Source organism: Heptranchias perlo, chromosome 19 (genome assembly GCF_035084215.1).
Source record: "Heptranchias perlo isolate sHepPer1 chromosome 19, sHepPer1.hap1, whole genome shotgun sequence".
NCBI lineage: Eukaryota > Metazoa > Chordata > Chondrichthyes > Hexanchiformes > Hexanchidae > Heptranchias > Heptranchias perlo.
In genome coordinates, this window is record NC_090343.1 from 19,567,588 (window position 1) to 19,587,009 (window position 19,422).

Here is a 19,422-nt window from a genome sequence, read left to right on the forward strand (position 1 = left end):
AAGAGATTATCTGGTCATTATCACATTGCTGTTTATGGGACCTTGCCGTGCACAAATTGGCTGCCACATTTCCTACATTACAACAGTGACAACACTGCAAAAGTACTTTTGGGACATCCTGAAGTCATGAAAGGCACCATAGAAATGCAAGTCTTTGCCCCCCCCCCCACCCCTTTATTTTATGTCCACCAGAACAGGAGGGTTGTGGATTTTAAACATATGCAGAGGGGCCAGAATGGCACAGGAGTTCCGCACAGAACCAAAAAGGTACCTTTAAATTTCCAAGTTGCGGAAAATCTGGAACTTCATAAAAGGGAGAGTGAGCACAGAAAAGGAGGGGGAAGAAAAAAGGAAACAAAAGAACTTGCATTTACACAGCACCTTTCATCACCTCAGGAAGTCCCAAAGTGCTTTGCAGTCACAGCTATAATGAAGAAAATGCAGCAGCCAATTTGCACATAGCAAGGTCCCAAAAACAGAAACTAAATAAATGACCAGATCATCTGTTTTAGGTGTTGGTTGAGGGATACATATTGACCAGAACATTGGGGAACTCCCTGATTTTCTTGAATAGTGCCACGAGATCTTTTAAGGCCACCCGACGGGGGCCTTGGTTTAAAGGCTCATCCGAAAGTCAACACCTCAGATAGTGCAGCATTTCCTCAGTACTTCACTGAACTGTCAGCCTAGATTATGTGCTCAAGTCGCTGGAGTAGGGCTCGATCCAATGATCTTCTGACTCAGACAAAAGTACCATCACTGAGCAAAGGCTGACATAAGCGGTGGTGGGGGTTTAAAAAAGCAATATATTTTGATGGATGGTCTCCTCTTATCCATACCCCCAAATTGGTTCCTTTTATGCTCTTGAATGGGTGGGGGTAGCTTTTTGGGACATATACAATAACATATCCACTGCTCCATTGCAATCATATAGCAGTTACCTGAGCACAGCTGTTCAATCTTTGTGTAGCTCAATTGAAGAGAATCATTAATCCATGCCAACATATCATGCCGACTTAAGTTGTCACTGGTCACAGATGTAGAATAAACGTTCACTGCCATTTTTTAAACCTGGAAAAGCAATCACTGGTTAAATATTCAATTTAACAAATGTATAGAAAAACTATGACAAAAGCATCATTCCTCCAGACAAATGCGCTGTGTACATCAATATTGTGGACTAAAGAATCGAGTTGTCTTTCTGTACAGATCTCAAATTTAAACAGTACACGTTAATACCTACCCTGAGCTTATCATTTGAAGTTAACGATCTTTTTTCTCAAAATGGCAACACAAACCAAAGGCTATTGCAACATCCACCTTGTAACCTATCCTTCTGAATTTAAGTGTCTTTAGATTACAAGATTCTTTATTTTGATAAAAAACCTGGGTACAAAAGTTGTAACAGTTCGAGGGCCAATTGAGAAGTCTAGCTTTCTTTTATACATCAGTTCAAGTGCAAGAGCGTGAGCGCATGGTACAAATCTAACTTTCAGCATTAACAAATGGTGTTAACATTAATGCACAAAATTTCATTACTATGCCTGGCTCAAAAATGCTAGTGCAGTCATGCTAAACTGCAATGTTACCTGTTCTACTGTGTGCTCTTAACAGATTCTCTCCAAGTTTGAAAAGTGATTTGTGCCAGAGGAACACAGATTGAAAGGCTTTCACCTATTTTCATAGAATCATACAGCACAGAAGAAAGTGGCTATTCAGCCCACTGTGCATGTGCCAGCTCTTTGAACAAGCTATCCCAATTAGTCCCACTCCCTTGCTCTTTCCCTTTCAAGTATATACCCAATTCCCTTTAGAAAGGGATTATTGAATTTGCTTCCACCACCTTTTCAGGCAGTGCATTTCAGATCATAACACTGCATAAAACAAACAAACAAACAAACACTCATTTCCCCTCTGGTTGTTTTGTCAATAACCTTAAATCTGTGTCCTCCGGTTACTGACCCTGCTGCCAGTGGAAACAGTTTCTCCTTATTTGCTCTATCAAAACCACCCATCAATACACATCCTGCATATTCAACTAGGATTCTGAGTAGTACACCAAGATGGATGTTCTGGAAATGATTTAATTGTATTGATAACAGACTTATGAAAAGACAATTTCTTGGACAGGGAATTCTGAATAATATTTAGCAAAAATATGAGAAATGTTTCAAGTACCAGTTAGATGAGCCTGTTGAGGTTGGTCTGAAACACAATTGCAAAGCAAGCTGATTGACACCCATTTCCTCCCAACTAAGTGGCAACAATCTAAAATGTACTTGAACCATTTTGCAAGTAATTTAGAAATTTAAGTTTCAAAAGTGCCCTCCTGAGATTTATGTTTAGCCTCAGGACAGCAGAATCCACAGTCTACTTTTGAAGGTTAAAACGCCACACAAATTAAGCAATTTAAACTTGTCTTGACAAATGAAACACTAGGTAAAAACACCAACTCTGCAATAAGCCCAAGAACTGTCAAACTCATGCCAGATGCCAAAGAGGCCATCCCCTATGAATACACAGGATCTGCTCAGACGAGGAGGAACGCGATGGACACCTACAGACGCTGAAAGACGCCCTCGTAAGAACGGGATATGACGCTCGACTCATCGATCGACAGTTCCGACGGGCCACAGCAAAAATTCGCATAGACCTCCTCAGAAGACAAACATGGGACACAACCAGAGTACCCTTCGTCGTCCAGTACTTCCCCGGAGCAGAGAAACTATGCCATGTTCTTCGCAGCCTTCAACATGTAATCAATGACGACGAACACCTCGCTAAGGCCATCCCCACGCCTCCACTATTCACCTTCAAACAGCCACCTAACCTCAAACAGACCATCGTTCGCAGCAAATTACCCAGCTTTCAGGAGAACAGCGTCCACGACACCACACAACCCTGCCACGACAACCTCTGCAAGACATGCCAGATCATCGACACAGATACCACCACAGGAGAGGACACCACCCACCAGGTACATGGTTCATACTCCTGTGACTCGGCCAACGTTGTCTACCTCATACGTTGCAGGAAAGGATGCCTCGGAGCATGGTACATCGGCGAGACCATGCAGACACTGCGACAACGGATGAACGGACACCGCGCAACAATCGCCAGACAGGAGGGTTCCCTCCCAGTCGGGGAACACTTCAGCAGTCAAAGACATTCAGCCTCCGATCTTCGGGTAAGCGTTCTCCAAGGCGGCCTTCGAGACACACCACAACGCAAAATCGTCGAGCAGAAATTGATAGCCAAGTTCCGCACCCATGAGGACGGCCTCAACCGGGATCTTGGGTTCATGTCACTCTACATGTAACCCCACTAGCGAAAAAAAGTTATCTGTTTTTAATACAACTGGACATTCTCTCTCTCTCTGCCTTTCGGGTCTCTTTCTCTCTCTGTCTTTGTGATCTGACCCATTGTGCATTCAGTATTCTGGGATGTAATGTTTTCCGTGGCTAACCTGTCTGAACATCAACGACTCCTTTGATTGCTGTGATCGTCTCCCAGCCGAGGTGTGATAGGGGGCAGTTGGAAAGATTATCTGTAATCACCAGGCATTATTCTCTGACTATATATGCTATGCGTTTTTAGAATCCTTCACTCACCTGACGAAGGAGGAAAGCTCCGAAAGCTTGTGATTTAAAACAAAACTGTTGGACTATAACCTGGTGTTGTGCAAGTCCTTACAGATGAAATAAGGTTGCTTTCCACATGGGAGATTAGAGTTCATAAGAATGCAATCTTAAAGAGGATACATAAATTTAGATCTTACACAGCCACTGAAAGTAGACAATTAGGATTCTTCTTCTAGAAGATGAGCATCCAAGCTTTTTGACGTTGTAGGCTACATAGGTATGTACCATAAAGCCCCAGCTGTTACATAAAGTAATTTGCATATAATTCGTGGAGCTAGCACCAACAGATCTTGGCTTCTGATTTAGAATTTATACATCAATGAAGCAACTGTATTGAGAACAGCCTTTTCCAAAATTCAAACAGGAGAAATCAGTAAATAAAAAACATAAAAGTGTATAAGGCTGAATTACCAGGGCTCAAATGGCTGCATATGGCCCAGGGACGACATTTTATTCACACTGTTTTAGGTTTACTTCATATATCAAAAGTTATAGGATGCTCTCAAAGTGTCAGCTCTGCTCAATTGGTAGCAGTCTCACTTCTGAGTTAGCAAGTTATAGGTGCAAGCCCCCACACCAAAACCTGAGCACATAACTGACCAACCCTCCAGTGTAGTACCAAAGAAGGGCTACACTGTCAGAGGCCCTCCATCCCCCACCTACCCGTTCTGATGGATCAGGCAGACATTAAAGATCTCAAAAGCAGAACAGAGAGTTCTCTTTGGGTTGTGATCAACATTCCTCAACCAACCAATAGCACCCAAAATAGATTCACAGGCTATTCATCTCATTTCTGTTTATGCACAAAATGTATGCACAAAATGGCTGGCATGTTTACCCACATAACAGTGGCGACATTTCAAAAGGTAATTTCTTGTTTTCGAAATAAGGCACTAGGTAAATGGAATCCCGCTCCCCCCCAGCATTCTTCACCTGCTTAATGACCATATATGGAGGTTCAAACCTAGATGGAGGAGCTGTAAATATTCCAAATATCAGTACGATTGCACATCTGCACATCATATATAGTGTTATCGTCACAAAAAGATCTATTCTATTTGACATTTTTCACCAGGTTGATTGAATACTTCCTAGAAGACCAGAATTTCTAGTACTGAAAGTGGAAAACCTTTCTGGGAATTAAAAAAATTGATAATCAATTGGAACAGTTGGTCTGCTTAGTGGAGCTATCGATGTGATGTTCCAGAATCAGGACTTCCTTGGCCAGTAAATGGCAATGAATGATCTTCACACACTGTCCTTGCAATTTTTGCAGGACTCAGAAAATGAGGGGAATGGATGTATACACAAAAGATATTTGCTGCAAGAGAACTTTAGGCCAAGCAGTCCAAGGTCCATGACCACTGATATGACAGTAGAGGTCTAGACTGGGAAGGTGGTACAAACTGACCCATTTCCAGGTAATTCTCTGACTGAAAAAGATTTCACTCGTGAGGTATTGCTAGTATACTAGTACCCACATACCTAAATTGGCAGATAAGCCGAGAGTCATTACATAGTCCCAATACCAACAGGAGGTTAGGAAATCATACAGAAGAGGTACAATTGAATACTCTTCTCAAGTGATGGTACAAGCCATTATGGCCAGCAGATAATGATTTGGTGATACAAGCAGTCACTCTAAATCGGCACATGCGAGCCCCGAAGTGGGCGGCGCAACCCAGAAATCGAGGCTTGGTCAATTTTAACAGCCTGGCCTTATTTCCATAAATTGTCAGACCCTTGCCCAAACCCGCTCACATCCACTGCCTAGCCGGCCAGCAGGAGCAGGAATTCAGGGAGCAGCCACCGGGGGCCCACAGGAACAATCACTGGCGGTCAGGTTAAGTCGGGGGGGGGGGGGGCAGGCAATCGGAGGACAAAGCCCGGGGCAAGGGATGCCTAAGGTTTCCTTGGTGGGGGGGGGGAAGAAAAGAGAAGAGTTAAAATTGGGGCCAGAGTGTGTGAATATGAGATCCTGTTAAGGCTTCAGTTAGGATAAAGTCATTTCAAAAGGCCTAATGAGGGTCATAAATCAAAACAGAGTACTAAAAATAGACGTCAGCATTAAGAACTAGCAACAAAGAATGAGTCTCAGTGTCAAAAGAATATATCAAGTTAATGTCATCAGCCTGAGATTTCCCCATTGACATACAATGTATGTAGGTGAGGAGGGACCAACTACATACCTCAATCTCAAAATTCATTTGCTACCTTGCTTTCACTTTTCTTGGCAGTTTTTAAAAAAAACAATTTTGTTTGGCCCAGCTATAATTTTGCATCTCCTAATGGCTGCCACTAGAGTTGGACCTCCCTCACATAGGTTAGCATGCAGAAGCTTTATTACATTCTGTAGATATAAACAGGAACTGTATATTTATTTAAGAGTAAAAGTTGAGACTTAGTAGTAATTTATGCATGTTAGTACATTGCAAGGAACTACGTTATTTAACTCAAGTTATATAGGAAATGTTTTAAAAATTCTAGCAACTGTTGCTACAGTGCCACAGATTAATCACAGATCCTCCCAAATGTGCACACAGCTGTCCTGACCTTGATTAGTATTGAAATTATAGCCTATTCTACCGAATAGGATTTTAAACTATGGAATTCAAACTATTTGAACAGATGCAATGAATTGGCATCCTGCTCTGGGTCAATGTTTTATCCTGCTAATCATAAAGATGAAAAAAGAAAATTTAGGATAACATTCTCACTTTTATTTTCCATGGGCCTGGTTGCACAGATATAGGATACACAAAAATGGTTTCTCACACAACTTGACAATCACGAAGTGACAGCTCTTAAACTATCACTTACATTGATGCATGTAGAGTATTATTATTAGACGAAAACTCTTGTCGTGCATACCTCCAGTATGAATGAATTCAGTCTGCCTTCTGCACTGGTGAAAGACTTCTATAATGCACTAAAATGAAAAAAAAGGAAAGTCTGGGGTAGGGGTAAGAGAAAGAGATACACACATCTTGTGCAAAGTACTTCCCCCCCAATCCCTCTCCTCACATCCAATAGAATAATTTAGAAGACAGCTCATCTATTAAAGCCACCCACAGGACAGACCTGATTGACCATAGTTCACAAGTTACCACTATTACATGGTTATTCTGTACTTTGAAATTGCTTCTGACCAGTCAGCTGTTAACAGATGTCAAATAAACACTTTTGTGTGGTAGTCAATTACTTCTATAAATACTATGTTCCAGTAATAGGCAATTATTTTGTAATGCTGCAAGTTGTGCAGGGGGCAACAAGGTGGACAAGTCATATGGAAACTATCATTCCAATAACAGAATGCCAGACAAGACACCCATCAAGGGCAACCTGACATGCTTAGTCTAAAGAATGGATTAGAAAAAATTGTTCAGACACAGCCACAAAGCTTATTTTTTTGGGGAACATAGGAACAGGAAAAGGCCATTAAGCCCCTCAAGCCTGATCTGCTATTTAATTAGACCAGGGCTGATCTGTACCTCACCTCTATATCCCTTGATACCCTTACCTAATAAAAATCTGATGATTGGAGTCTTGAAAATGTCAATTGACCCAGCATTCAGTGTTTTGGGAGAAATAATTCCACATTTCCACAACTCTTTGGGTGAACAAGTGCTTCCCAATTTAACTCCTAAATGGCCTAGCTCTAATCTTAAGATAGCACCCCCTTGTTCTGGATTCCCCCACCAGAGGAAATAATTCTCTATCTACTCTGTTGAATCATTTTAAACACCTCAAATAGATTACCCCTCAAACTTCTAAACTCAAGAGAATACAATCCAGTTTATGAAACCGGTCATTTTAGGTAAATCTGCACTGTACTCCCTCTAAGGTCAATATATCCTCTGAAGTACGGAGCCCAGAACTGAACGAAATACTCTAGACAGGTTCTGACCAGGCTCAGTACAGCTGATGCATAACTTACTAACCTTTGTATCCCAACCATCTTAAAGGCCAACATTCCATTAGCCTTTTTGATTACTTTTTGCACCTGTGAGATTTGTGTACCTGGACACCCAAATCCCTTTGCTTCACAGTATCTAGTCTCTCGCCATTTAGAAAATATTCCAATGTGTCTTTCTTGGATCCAAAGTGAATTACGTCATACTTCCCTACATTGAACTCCATCTGCCAGGGTTTTGCCCACTTACTTAATCTGTCTATGTCCCATTGTAATTCCTGCTTCCATCTATACAACTTACTGTTTCTCGTAACTCTCATCTGCAAATTAGCATCTACAACTCTATCCCTTCATCCAAGTCACTATAAATATGGTAAAAAGCTGAGGCCCCAGTACAAGTCTCTGGGGAACATCCTTGTTGCCTCCCGCCAATCAGAGTACATTCCCTTTATCCCTCTGTCTCCTAGCCCCCAACCAATTTTCAACCCACGTCCTGAGGTTATCACCAATTTCACACGCTCTCATTTTTGCTAATAATCTCCTGTGTGGAACCTTAATCAAATGCCTTCTGGAAGTCCATATAGACAACATCCATAGACACTCCCTGTCCATCCCTGCTCAAAAAATTCAACTAGATTAGTCAGACATGACGTACCCATCACATATCCATGCTTACTCTGATCAGCTCACACTTGTTCAAATTCTCCATCATGAGATAGATGACCCTAATGATAGATTCCAGTAGCGTCGGTACAGCTGACTAGACAGTAGTTTTGTGGTTTCTCCCTCCTTCCATCTTAAATAATGAAGTGACATTTGTAATTTTCCAATCCAAAAGAGCCACAATTTCCAAATCTAGAGAGCTTTGAAAAATTCTGCAATTTTCCCACCCATTTCTTTTAATACGGTAGAAGGGGAACCATCAGATCCTGGAGGCTTGTCTACCTTAAGCCCCATTATCATTTTTTTAAAAACTTGTATTAGATCCACTAAGATCCTCCGTTTGACTTATTTTTAGGTTCACTTGTACCTTTGCAATTTTGTCCTCTCCCTCTAATGTGAAAGCAGATACAAAGTACAAATCTGCAATTTCCTTATTATCCATTATAGTCTCACCTGCATCTGAATTTAATGGACCCTCATTTCCCCTTACCATTCTCCTCTATTTTTATAAAATCTTTTACTATTAGTTTTGATACCCCTTGCAAGTTTTTGTTTATACTCCTTTTTGTACCTCATTATTTTCTTTGTATCCTTTTATTGTTTTGTTTAGTTGTCTCAGTCTGCTGCATAGTAATTTTTTTGCATTGTGTAAGCCTTTTAAGCTTAATACTGTCTCGTAATTTGTTTGTTGACCACGGTTGGTTAAATGCAAGTGGAGCTTTTTCCTTTTAAGTGTTTGTATCTTACGAAATACTGCTTTGAATACTTCCCACTCTTTGTCCATAGGTTCACCTATCAACAGCTCAGCCCAGTTTACCATGGTCAATTTATTTCTCATCCCTTTAAAATCTTGGTTTATGTCTCCTGCTTCTCCCTCTCAAACCCAATATCAAATTCAATCATATTATGGTCACTATTTGCAAAATGTTCCCTTTCAGTCAGATTAACTAATTTTAATTCATTATTCATCACCAAATCTAGTATGGATTTATTCCCAGTCAGTTCTTAAACTGAGTTTCAGAAAACTGTCCCAAATACATTCCAGAAATTCATTGCCTTTACTACTTGAGCTATTTTGCTTCTCCCAGTCTATGTGCAAATTATAATGGGAAATTTTAACCACATTGTTTCTGAACATGCTTCCCTGATCGCCGTATTTGTACATTCCCCCCTCTACATCATCACTGTCTGGAGGTGTGTAGACAATTCCCATCAGTCCTGCATCCGTTTTCTGTCCCATACTGCTTAAACTGCCTGTTCCCCTTTATTGATATCCTTTCTTTCCGCTGCGTGATTTTGCCGTTTATCAATATTGCTACTCCTCCTCCTTTCCCAATTTCCCTGTCCCTTCTGAAGATCCTGTAGCCTGGAATATTTAGCTCCCAATCATGCCCAGCTTGTAGCCAGGTCACTGTAATGGCTACATCATCATATCCTTTAATCTGAATTTGCGCTTCAAATTCATCTGTTTTATTTCTTATACTACATGCATTTGTTTACATAACTCTTATTTAAGCAACTGTCCCCATTCTACATGTGAATATTTCTCACACTTTTGGTTGCTAATGCTCATTAAATTGCTTGTATAGCAATGTGCAATGATCAAAACCTACTTCCATACTAGAGGACTTATACAGCTTACTCAACAAACCAATGACTGGTGGCTTTGAGGCTGGTTCAAAGGCACAAATGACTGAAATGCTTATCAACCACAATCACACTTAAAACACGTCAGTGCTTGCACTGCAGAGTTGCTAAAACTGTCACAAAAGAACAATGTGTGCGCAGTTAAGCATCTAGTCAAAGTACCATAAATTTTTGATCACAGTCTGTGCAGCGCTCAGCTGTCACTGAAAATCAGGTGAATTAAAACACATACTGTAAGTTCAGTGCCAGTTTATGCCATGAATACTCAAGACTGCAATTATGGTCTTTACTCTAGTCCAGCTGGCAATGGTACAAGTTATGAACTGCCAAAGTACTCTACAAGGGCTTTTAATGAATTGTTGGCCCTAGCTTCCTGATTACACCAATATACCCCAAAATACTCAGTTCACCTAGTAAGATGATCATACTGGTGCATTTCAGACTGGAAATACCCCAGAGAATTTCACAGATCAACAAGAGGATTTTCAACATGATTGCCTGTCATATCTGGAGAGAAGCATTTCATATGACAAAATGGAGTATATTAAAGCATCCTTAATCTGTTTTTTTTGGTAATCCCATTAAGATATTTTAATAAATTTATAACTAGTAATGAAGGAATCACCAATACCTTCATAACCGAAATCAATTGAAGCTTCATCCCACACTGCATAAACCAGCATTTTCACATGTTTCAAGCTGTGGGATCTCACATATATTTCTTGATCCAACATCACTTCATTATATCTTCGTATCATTTAGCTAATTTCGGGGTTCACAAGCTACTCGGGAAAAATTTCCTTTGTGTTGTGTGTATCAAAGTTGCAAAAGTAAAAAAAAAACCATGCTTATGCATCATAAATGGAGCACAGAAGAAATCCTTCCCTTCACTTGCAGTCAAGACCATCTGAATCCCTTTTCTGGATTACAACCATTTACCTTGCTCTCAGGTAGGATCTATGAAGATACTACCATCTTTGAGGATTGATGACTGCAGTGACACAAGAGGTGGAGAACCCAGCAAACAAAATGAGCAACTGCGCAATTTAAGTAATTTTGAATACTTTGCTTTTAAAAGTCAAAATTTCATACTTTGTACCCACAATAGATTTTTGATCAGATGATATCTAAATAAAACTCTGCTTCATTAACAAATAAGGACTGCAGAGCCCAATGGGTAACCACAAGTAAAAGGTTTGCTAAATCACTACGACCTTATTAAAAGTGAGACACAATTCTATGAATCTTAATTGCCTGCTAAAGTAAATCTGCCCCAGCTTGTTTCTAACTTGCAGTCTTAAAGTATGCAATATAAGGAGGAGCTAATTTAACTGCATTTATATAAGTGCAGTCACAACATTTCAAATTGTGAACTGATTATTCATTTGTTCACTTATAGCATCTTTAGTGTAGTAAAAATGTCCCAAGGTGCTTCTCAGGAGCAAAATCAGATACCAAGCCAAAGAAGGAGACTTTAGAACAGGTGACCAAAAGCTTGGTCGAAAAGGTAGATCTTGAGGAGTATCTTAAAAAGGAGGGGTGGAGGAACAGAAGTCTAGGGAGGGAATTTCAGAGCCTAGCCAGCTGAAGGCACAGCTGCTAATGGTGGGGCAAAGGAAGTCGTAGATGTACAAGAGGCCAGAATTGGAGGAGCAGAGATCGCGGAGGGTTGTAGGGCTGGAGGAGGTTACAGAAATAGGGTGGGGCAAGGCCATGGAGGGATTTGAACCGCAAGGATGAGAATTTTAAATTTGAGAAGTTTGCGGACCAGGAGCCAATGTAGGTCAGCGAACACAGGGTTGATGGGTGAACGGGAGTTGGTGCAACTTATAACGTAGGCAATATGGCAATGATGTGCACAAATCATTGAAGGTGGCAGGGCAGGTTGAGAAAGTGGTTAAAAAAGCATATGGGATCCTGGGCTTTATAAATAGAGGCATGGAGTACAGTACAAAAGCAAGTCATCATGAACCTTTATAAAACACTGGTCCGACCACAACTGGAGTAGTGTGTCCAGTTCTGGGCACTGCACTTTAGGAAAGATGTGAAAGCCTGAGAGAGAGTGCAGAAAAGATTTACTAGAATGATTCCAGGGATGAAGGACTTTAGTTACATGGATAGACCAGAGCAGCTGGGGTTGTTCACCTTGGAACAGAGAAGATTGAGAGGAGACTTGATAGAGGTATTCAAAATCATGAAGGGTCGAGACAGAGTAGATAGAGAGGAACTGTTCCCATTGGCGGAAGGGTCAAGAAGCAGAGGACGTAGATTTAAGGTGATTGGCAAAAGAACCAAAAGTGACATGGAAAAATATTTTTATGCAGCAAGTGGTTATGATCTGGAATGCACGGCCAGAGGGGGTGGTTGAGGCAGATTCAATCATGGCTTTCAAAAGGGAACTGGATAAGTACTTGAAAGGAAAAAATTTGCAGGGCTACGTGGATAGGACGGGCTGAATTGCTCTTACATAGAGCTGGCATGGACTCGATGAGCTGAATGGCCTCCTTCTGTGCTGTAACCTTTCTATGATTGATGACAAGACATTGACAAGTATAGTGGCATCTCCCTCTAACATTTAGGGTTATGAAAGGATTTAGTTTAATTTAGGATTACGACAATTCAGTTTAATAAATTTCCCTTCTAATCTCAAAAATGACCACTGAAAACAATAGATTCTGAGGACATTGCTATATTGGCAATGTTGTAAAATTGTTAATCATAGTAGTGTATTTAGTCTCATCATTATATACAGGTGAAGTTCACGGGGCATTTAATAGTCAAACGATAGATGCCATGGCCAAAAGCAATAAAGGCCAGACCATCACAATTTGAAATGAAGTGCTGCTGTGTTACAAATTGAAATGCCACAGCATGCTATGTGAGAATAGCATACCTTGTATTAACTAGAATGCTGTAACATCTCAATGATCATCTCAACCAGGTGTGGTCAAATGTTATCTTGTGAGCCACATACAATTCAACAATCCATTCTAAAAAAAATTGGGTGTCCAATGTACGGCATTGCTGATTTGCAGATAAGTGTAATTGGCTGCTGAGGCACACAGCAGCGTGGAAGAGTTCATGCATTCGTTCAAGACCATCTGAATTCCGTGTCTGGATTACAACCATCTACCTTGCTCTTGCGTAGGATTTATAACACTACCACCTTTGAGGATTGATGACTGCAGTGACACACAAGAGCATGAGCTATGGAGCTCAGTGAACAAATGAATAATCAGTTCACAATGCATAGAACTCTGCAACAGCCAATCAAAACTGCATCCCGTGTATCATCTCCATTAGCTGCCACAAGATCAGTTTCAGAATACGGACCAGTCAGCTCTCCGGTGAGATTGCACCCTTTATAATTTTCTTAAGGTGACACAAAATAAAATTTCTTCATTTCGAATTAATTTCAGCATTTTAATTTGGTATTGAGACTCACCTCAAGAGGTTAACAGTTAAAAGTGTCCCTGTACAAAATGTTTGAATGCTAGTGGTGGATTCTCAGCCATTTTGAGTACTGTTATGGATTTTAATAGAAGTCATAAACCACAAAAGTCAACTGTACAAATTTTATGTTCAGTACTTGGACATTGGAGAGGTTGAGTCGACTAGGCCTGTATTCACTAGGGTTTAGAAGAATGAGAGGGGATCTCATTGAAACGTATAAATTTCTGACAAGGCTGGACAGAATGGATGCAGGGAAGATGTTTCCCCTGGCTGGGGGTTCTAGAATGAGGAGTCACAGTCTCAGGATATGGGATAGGACATTTAGGACTGAGATGAGGAGAATTTTTTTCACTCAGAGGGTGGTGAACCTGTGGAATTCTCTACCACAGAACGCTGTGGAGGCCAAGTCACTGAATATATTTAAGAAGGAGATAGATAGATTGCTTGACACAAAAGGCATCAAGGGGTATGGGGAGAGAGCAGGAATATGGTATTGAGATAGAGGATCAGCCATGATCATATTGAATGGCGGAGCAGGCTCGAAGGGCCAAATGGCCCACTCCTGCTCCTATTTTCTATGTTTCTATTAAATGAATCTCGCTGTTAAACTTCAACTCAGATGTCCTCATTTTGACAAGGAGTCTCAAAGCCTAGATTGGGGATATTTTTCCACCATCATTTTGAATGGACTACAGAATATAAAACTACAATACGTGGGTATTAGAGGATCTAAGACTTTCTTTGCAATGCAGAAAAGGGTGGCCTTCAGTTTGTGACAAAAAATGTAAAAGAGCAAAATGCAAAGACAAAATTATTAATGCCATTTGATCCAATGGAAGCATAGGATTGAGCATGGAAGACTGGAATAGGAGTAGATGGCGACCAATTGGGTGATAGGTAATAGTTGGGCAGGATCAGGCGGTTTACTAGCAGGAATAAGCAGTGCTTCAAGCTAGAGGTGAGGACAGTAGCAAAGTGTAAGAAGTGGGAGAGCTGGGGGGGGGGGGGTGGAGAAAAAGGAGACACAATGAACCAGAGCGAACAAGCAAGTGCTGTGCGTGTACAGACATTCAGCTTCGGTCACTGCCACTCCTGGAGACTGGGCAACAGTTACGGGAAGTGCCGTAGAATACACCATAAGAGATAGGAGCAGGAGTAGGCCATTCGGCACCTCGAGCCTGCTCCGCCATTTAACGAGATCATGGCTGATCTGATTTTTACCTCAATTCCACTTTCCCGCCTTTTCCCCATATCCTTTGCTGATCAAAAATTTGACTAACTCAGCCTTGAATGTATTCAAGACTCAGCCTCCGCAGCTTTTTGGGGTAAAGAATTCCAAAGATTCACGACCCTCTGGGAGAAGAAATTCCTCCTCATTTCCGTCTTAAAACAGGCAACCCCTTATTCTGAGACAATGCCCCCTAGTTTTAGATTCCCCCATGAGGGGCAACATCCTCTCGGCATCTACCCTATTGAGTCCCCTCAGAATATTGTATGTTTCAATGAGATATGTCATCAGCATAGAAAAAAGGCCTCTGGCCCATCAAGTCTGCGCATTGTTTTTCTCTACCAACCACCTAGTTTAATCCTACTTCCCACACAAGACTGGATGTTCGACAGTATAGCAGCACAGAGGGGGTGGAGGGGCAGTGAAGAGGTAGAACTGAGTATCATCGGTGTACATGTGGAAACTAATACTGTGTCTGCAGATGTCACTGCCAAAGGGCAGTATGGGGTGGGTGGGTGGAGAGCCCAGGGTGGATCCTTGGGGCACTCCAAAGGTGATGGCATGGATGTAGGAAATAAGTCAATCATCGCTGGAAATGCTCTTACTGGATAAGTAACAATTAAACCAAGTAAGGACACTCCCACACAACTGGCAATGGAGAAGACACAGAAATAGACAGTTTCCTAGAAGTAAAGGGAATTAGGGGTTACGGGGAGCGGGCAGGAAATTGGACATGATTTTAGATTTGAGGTTAGGACCAGATCAGCCATGATCTTATTGAATGGCGGAGCAGGCTCGAGGGGCCGATTGGCCTACTCCTGCTCCTATTTCTTATGTTCTTGGAGGAGGATGGCGCGCTGTGTCAAAGGGTGCAGAGCACTTGAGGAATAATGCACCATAGAATCATAATGCTCAGAAGGAGGTCATTAGCCCCACACCCCCACTTTTTCCCCCATAGCACTGCAATATTTTCTTTTTCAAGTATATATCCAATTCCCTTTCAGGCAGTGTAATGCAGATCGTAACAACTCGGTGTGTAGGAGAATGTCTCGTCTCCCCATAATAAAAAAAATGGTCACAATAACAGACTGTTGTTCATGACATGGGGTCTGTAGCAAAGCGGATATTCCAAGATGGTCTGAATCAGGGGTGTAATATAATTAGCATTACTATGGAATTGGTTGGTAGATAACTTTAACATCATGAGTGAGTAGAGCAACTGAGCTAGGTGAGATTTATCCTAAAGTTTATAGGGAACTCAAGGATGTCTTAATAGAATCACTAGCACAAATATTTAGGGATCTCTTGACAAGAGGTGGAACCAAAGGACTTTAATATGGTAAATGTAGTGCCTTTAAGTGTCTAGGTGAGATCCAGGCACCATTGACTATCAGTGAAATACATACAGATTACAGTATTGGTACTATGACTACTTGAACTCAAAACACCTAGCAATACAATTAAAGATTGTGTCATCCAAACTTGGCTTTCTGTCTCAATAAAGCATTTTGAGCCAGCATGAGGGTAAAGTACTGGTCTTCACTAGTGCTGGTAGATATGGGAGACGTTTGAGAAGATAAAAGATTTTCACACAAGAGGTGTACTGAAATATGAAAGCGTATCAGCTTAAGTGCAATTTTTCATGTAGTATATTGGCACTGATGGATTAGAAACAGCAAATAGCAATACTAGATGTAATGCACATCTTTTAGTTCTCCTTTTGAACTAAAATTTATCCTGCAAATAATACCGTTCTGTAAATCAGTCTTCAATTAAATGTCAGCATTAGCATTTTGAGAAGTGACTTTTAAAAATGTAACAGGCAAGTTAATATTCAGGTTCAAATAATATCCTGAAAGCAAATCAAATTTGACATCCATACTGATTAAGCACTGATTCAAGCAGGTGTTAAGATGCTTCATCATTCATTCCTATCCCTAAATCTACATAACTTCGTTACTTATAAAATAAAAAGCCTATTATGTCATTTAGCATCCTATAATAGATCCAACTTTTCATTATTAACCAGCCCTTTGCTCTTCAATATTGATGTTACAAAAATAAAAATAGGCACTGTGCACTTTTACTACTGCCTCCCTCAGTATTTCAAATGCATGGGTTGTCGGGATATCTGGCGATAAATTTCTAGGCACTGTATTCTGAAATAGGGTTGAGTAACACCGAAATTTAAATACAGATCAAGGATAAAGACTAGTGTCGACATAGGCGTCAGCCGCTGGTCCGGGACACTTAAGACAATGAGTCAGTGGTTATTGTCTAAGGATTCCGACTCGCGTGAACAACTATAAGAAAAGGCAGAAACAAACAACAAAGTTCATGTAAAAGCACAAAGAAAGCCACAAAGTCTGAGCAAGATTGAGGCCAGCGCCATGTTAACCATGTGCTGTGCACTAGGACTGCACTAGGACTCATCTATATTGCAACATTGCACCTACTTCCTCTCCGGGATGACGAACACATTAGCGGACGAGGCTAGACAGGCTGCGAATGACGTCGTGAGCAGCCAGTAGGAGCGTGGTGCCGAGGGCACAGACGGTGGCTGGCAGCCAATGAGCCGGCGCCGGGGGCGCAGGCGGGACGGGGCACGGCGGGGACAGTATTAAGCAGACGGACCCATCCGTCTTTAAACACCAGCCCCCTATTTGACAGATAACCACACAATAAAAGGAGCAAAGAGAAAAAGTCACGAAAATTGTTTAAGCGCCGCCGAGTCTCACACAACTAAAACTAAATACAAGAGCAACACCTGGGGGTTCAAGCCTCCTTGTGACAGGATCTCCATCTTAAACCAGAAGCGATAAAGCATCAAACGTGAATAAAATTTTAAAAAGAGGAACTGCATTTCCTAATTAAATTAGTTTTTAAAATAATTTTTTTTTTAAAAAAAGGAGTTATAACAATGGTCCAGGAGCTTTTATTTTGAAAACAAGAAAAATCAGATTAAAGACAAAAAAAGGCCTTTTAGTGCCGAGATAAACGAATACACCCGGCGCCGGACAAACCCAACCCTTAAAAAAACATTTCAGTCCTTCACCAATGTATTCCGCCGTCAAGTAAGTGGATCGGTCTCATCCAGCTTAAGTCCACGAAAATTATTTTTCCCTTTTTAAAAATTCTTATTAATAAAACTAATAAATGGGGCCAAAAAATAAATACTCACTTACCGGCCGCACCTCAAGATCTCCCTCCTCCCTCTTCCAACCGACCGGATCCGACGCTCGGACTCCCTCGAACGTGAAAGCCGCTAATTCAAACTCATCCAGCGCGCTGCTCCTCACCGCGAGCCGCGCCTGACGTCATGCGCATTCGCAATCACGTCACGCGCATTCGCAAGGCTACTGACCCTTAAACGGCAGGTTGCTAAGGTGACTGTTCCCAGGGCTGTTTATGGTAATTGTGGTAAACATGGTGGGTGAGCTGCAGGTGCAAATCGCCACATGGGAATACCATGTCCTGGCGAGTAACCGAGACCTGGCTCATAAAAGGGCAGGATTGGGTACTAAATATTCCTGGATACAAGGTGTTCAGGAAAGAAAGGAGGAGGGTGGCACTATAGATTAAAGAGAATATTGCAGTGCTGGAGAGAGAGAGAGAGAATGTTCGGGAGAGGTCAAGGGCACAATCTATTTAGTTAGAGTTAAGAAGCAATAGAGTGCCGTTACACTACTGGGTGTATTCTATAGGTCACTAACTAGTGGGACGACTATAGAGGAGCAAATTTGCAGGGAAATTACAGAGAGGTGCAAAAGCAATAAAATAGTGATAACAGGGGACTTCAACTATCCTAATTTGACTGGGATAATAATAATATAAGGGGCAAAGAGGGGGAGGAATTTTTGAAATGTGTTCAGGATAACTTTCTTGACCAGTAAGTTTGCAGCCCAATGAGGAAGGAGGCATTGCTGGAATTGGTTCTAGGGAATGAGTTGGGCCAAGTGGAGCAAGTGTCAGTGGGGGAACACTTAGGGAGCAGCGATCTTAGGATCATAAGGCTGAGAATAGCTACGGAAAAGGACACGGACTACTCTAAAGTAAAAATACTCAATTGGAGGAGGGCCAATTTCAGTGGGATAAAAACAGATCTGGCCCGGTAAATTGGAACCAAAGATAGGAAGGCAAAACTGTAATTGAACAGTGGGTGGCCTTTAAAGAGGAGATGGTTCGGGTACAGTCTAGGTACAGTCCCACGAGGGAGAAAGGTAAGGCAACTGAAGCCAGAGTTCCCTGGATGACAAAAGAAGAGAGAGTAAGATGAAGCGGAAAAAAGGGGCGTATGACAGATGTCAGGTTGATAACACAAGTGAGAACCAGGCAGAATATTCAGAGGGGAAGTGAAAAAGGAAATAAGAGGGGCAAAGTGAGAGCATGAGAATAGACTGGCTGAATAGACTGAATAAAAGGGAATCCAAAAATCTTCTATAGGCATGTAAACAGTAAACGGGTAGTAAGAGGAGGGGTGGGGCCAATTAGGGACCATAAAGGAGATCTACTCATGGAGGCAAAGGGTATGGCTGTGTTACTAAATGAGTACTTTGCATCGATCTTTACCAAGAAAGAAGATGCTGCCAGAGTGTCAGTAAAGGAAGATATAGTTGAGATACTGGATGGGCTAAAAAATGATAAAGACGAGGTACTTAAAGTAGATAAGTCACTCGGTCCAGATGGGATGCAGCCTAGGTTGCTGAAGGAAGTAAGAGTGAAAATTGCGGAAGTGCTGGCCATAATCTTCTAAACATCCTTAGATATGGGGGTGGTGCCAGAGGACTAGAGAATTGCAAATGTTACACCCTTGTTCAAAAAAGGGTGTAAGGATAAACCTGGCAACTATAGGCCAGTCAGTTTAACCTCTGGTGGAG

At 41.4% G+C, this 19,422-nt stretch overlaps 1 protein-coding gene across 3 annotated transcripts in view; it reads right to left on the reverse strand.

Moving 5' to 3' along the window:
* LOC137335202 (microtubule-associated protein RP/EB family member 1-like) overlaps positions 1–17,844 on the reverse strand; it is a 58,101-nt gene extending 40,257 nt beyond the window's left edge. Inside the window, exons 1-3 of one of the 3 annotated variants that reach the window (XM_068000420.1) lie at positions 17,731–17,844; positions 6,513–6,570; positions 942–1,071 (exon numbers count right to left, since the gene is read on the reverse strand). In XM_068000420.1, coding sequence (XP_067856521.1) covers positions 942–1,062 — 121 coding nt within the window. In that variant the 5' untranslated portion in view covers positions 1,063–1,071; positions 6,513–6,570; positions 17,731–17,844. Of the gene's footprint in view, positions 1–941; positions 1,072–6,512; positions 6,571–17,726 lie in introns of all 3 variants that reach the window. The other 2 variants (XM_068000418.1, XM_068000419.1) reach the window with 2 other exon arrangements.
* Between the last annotated feature and the right edge of the window lie 1,578 nt (positions 17,845–19,422).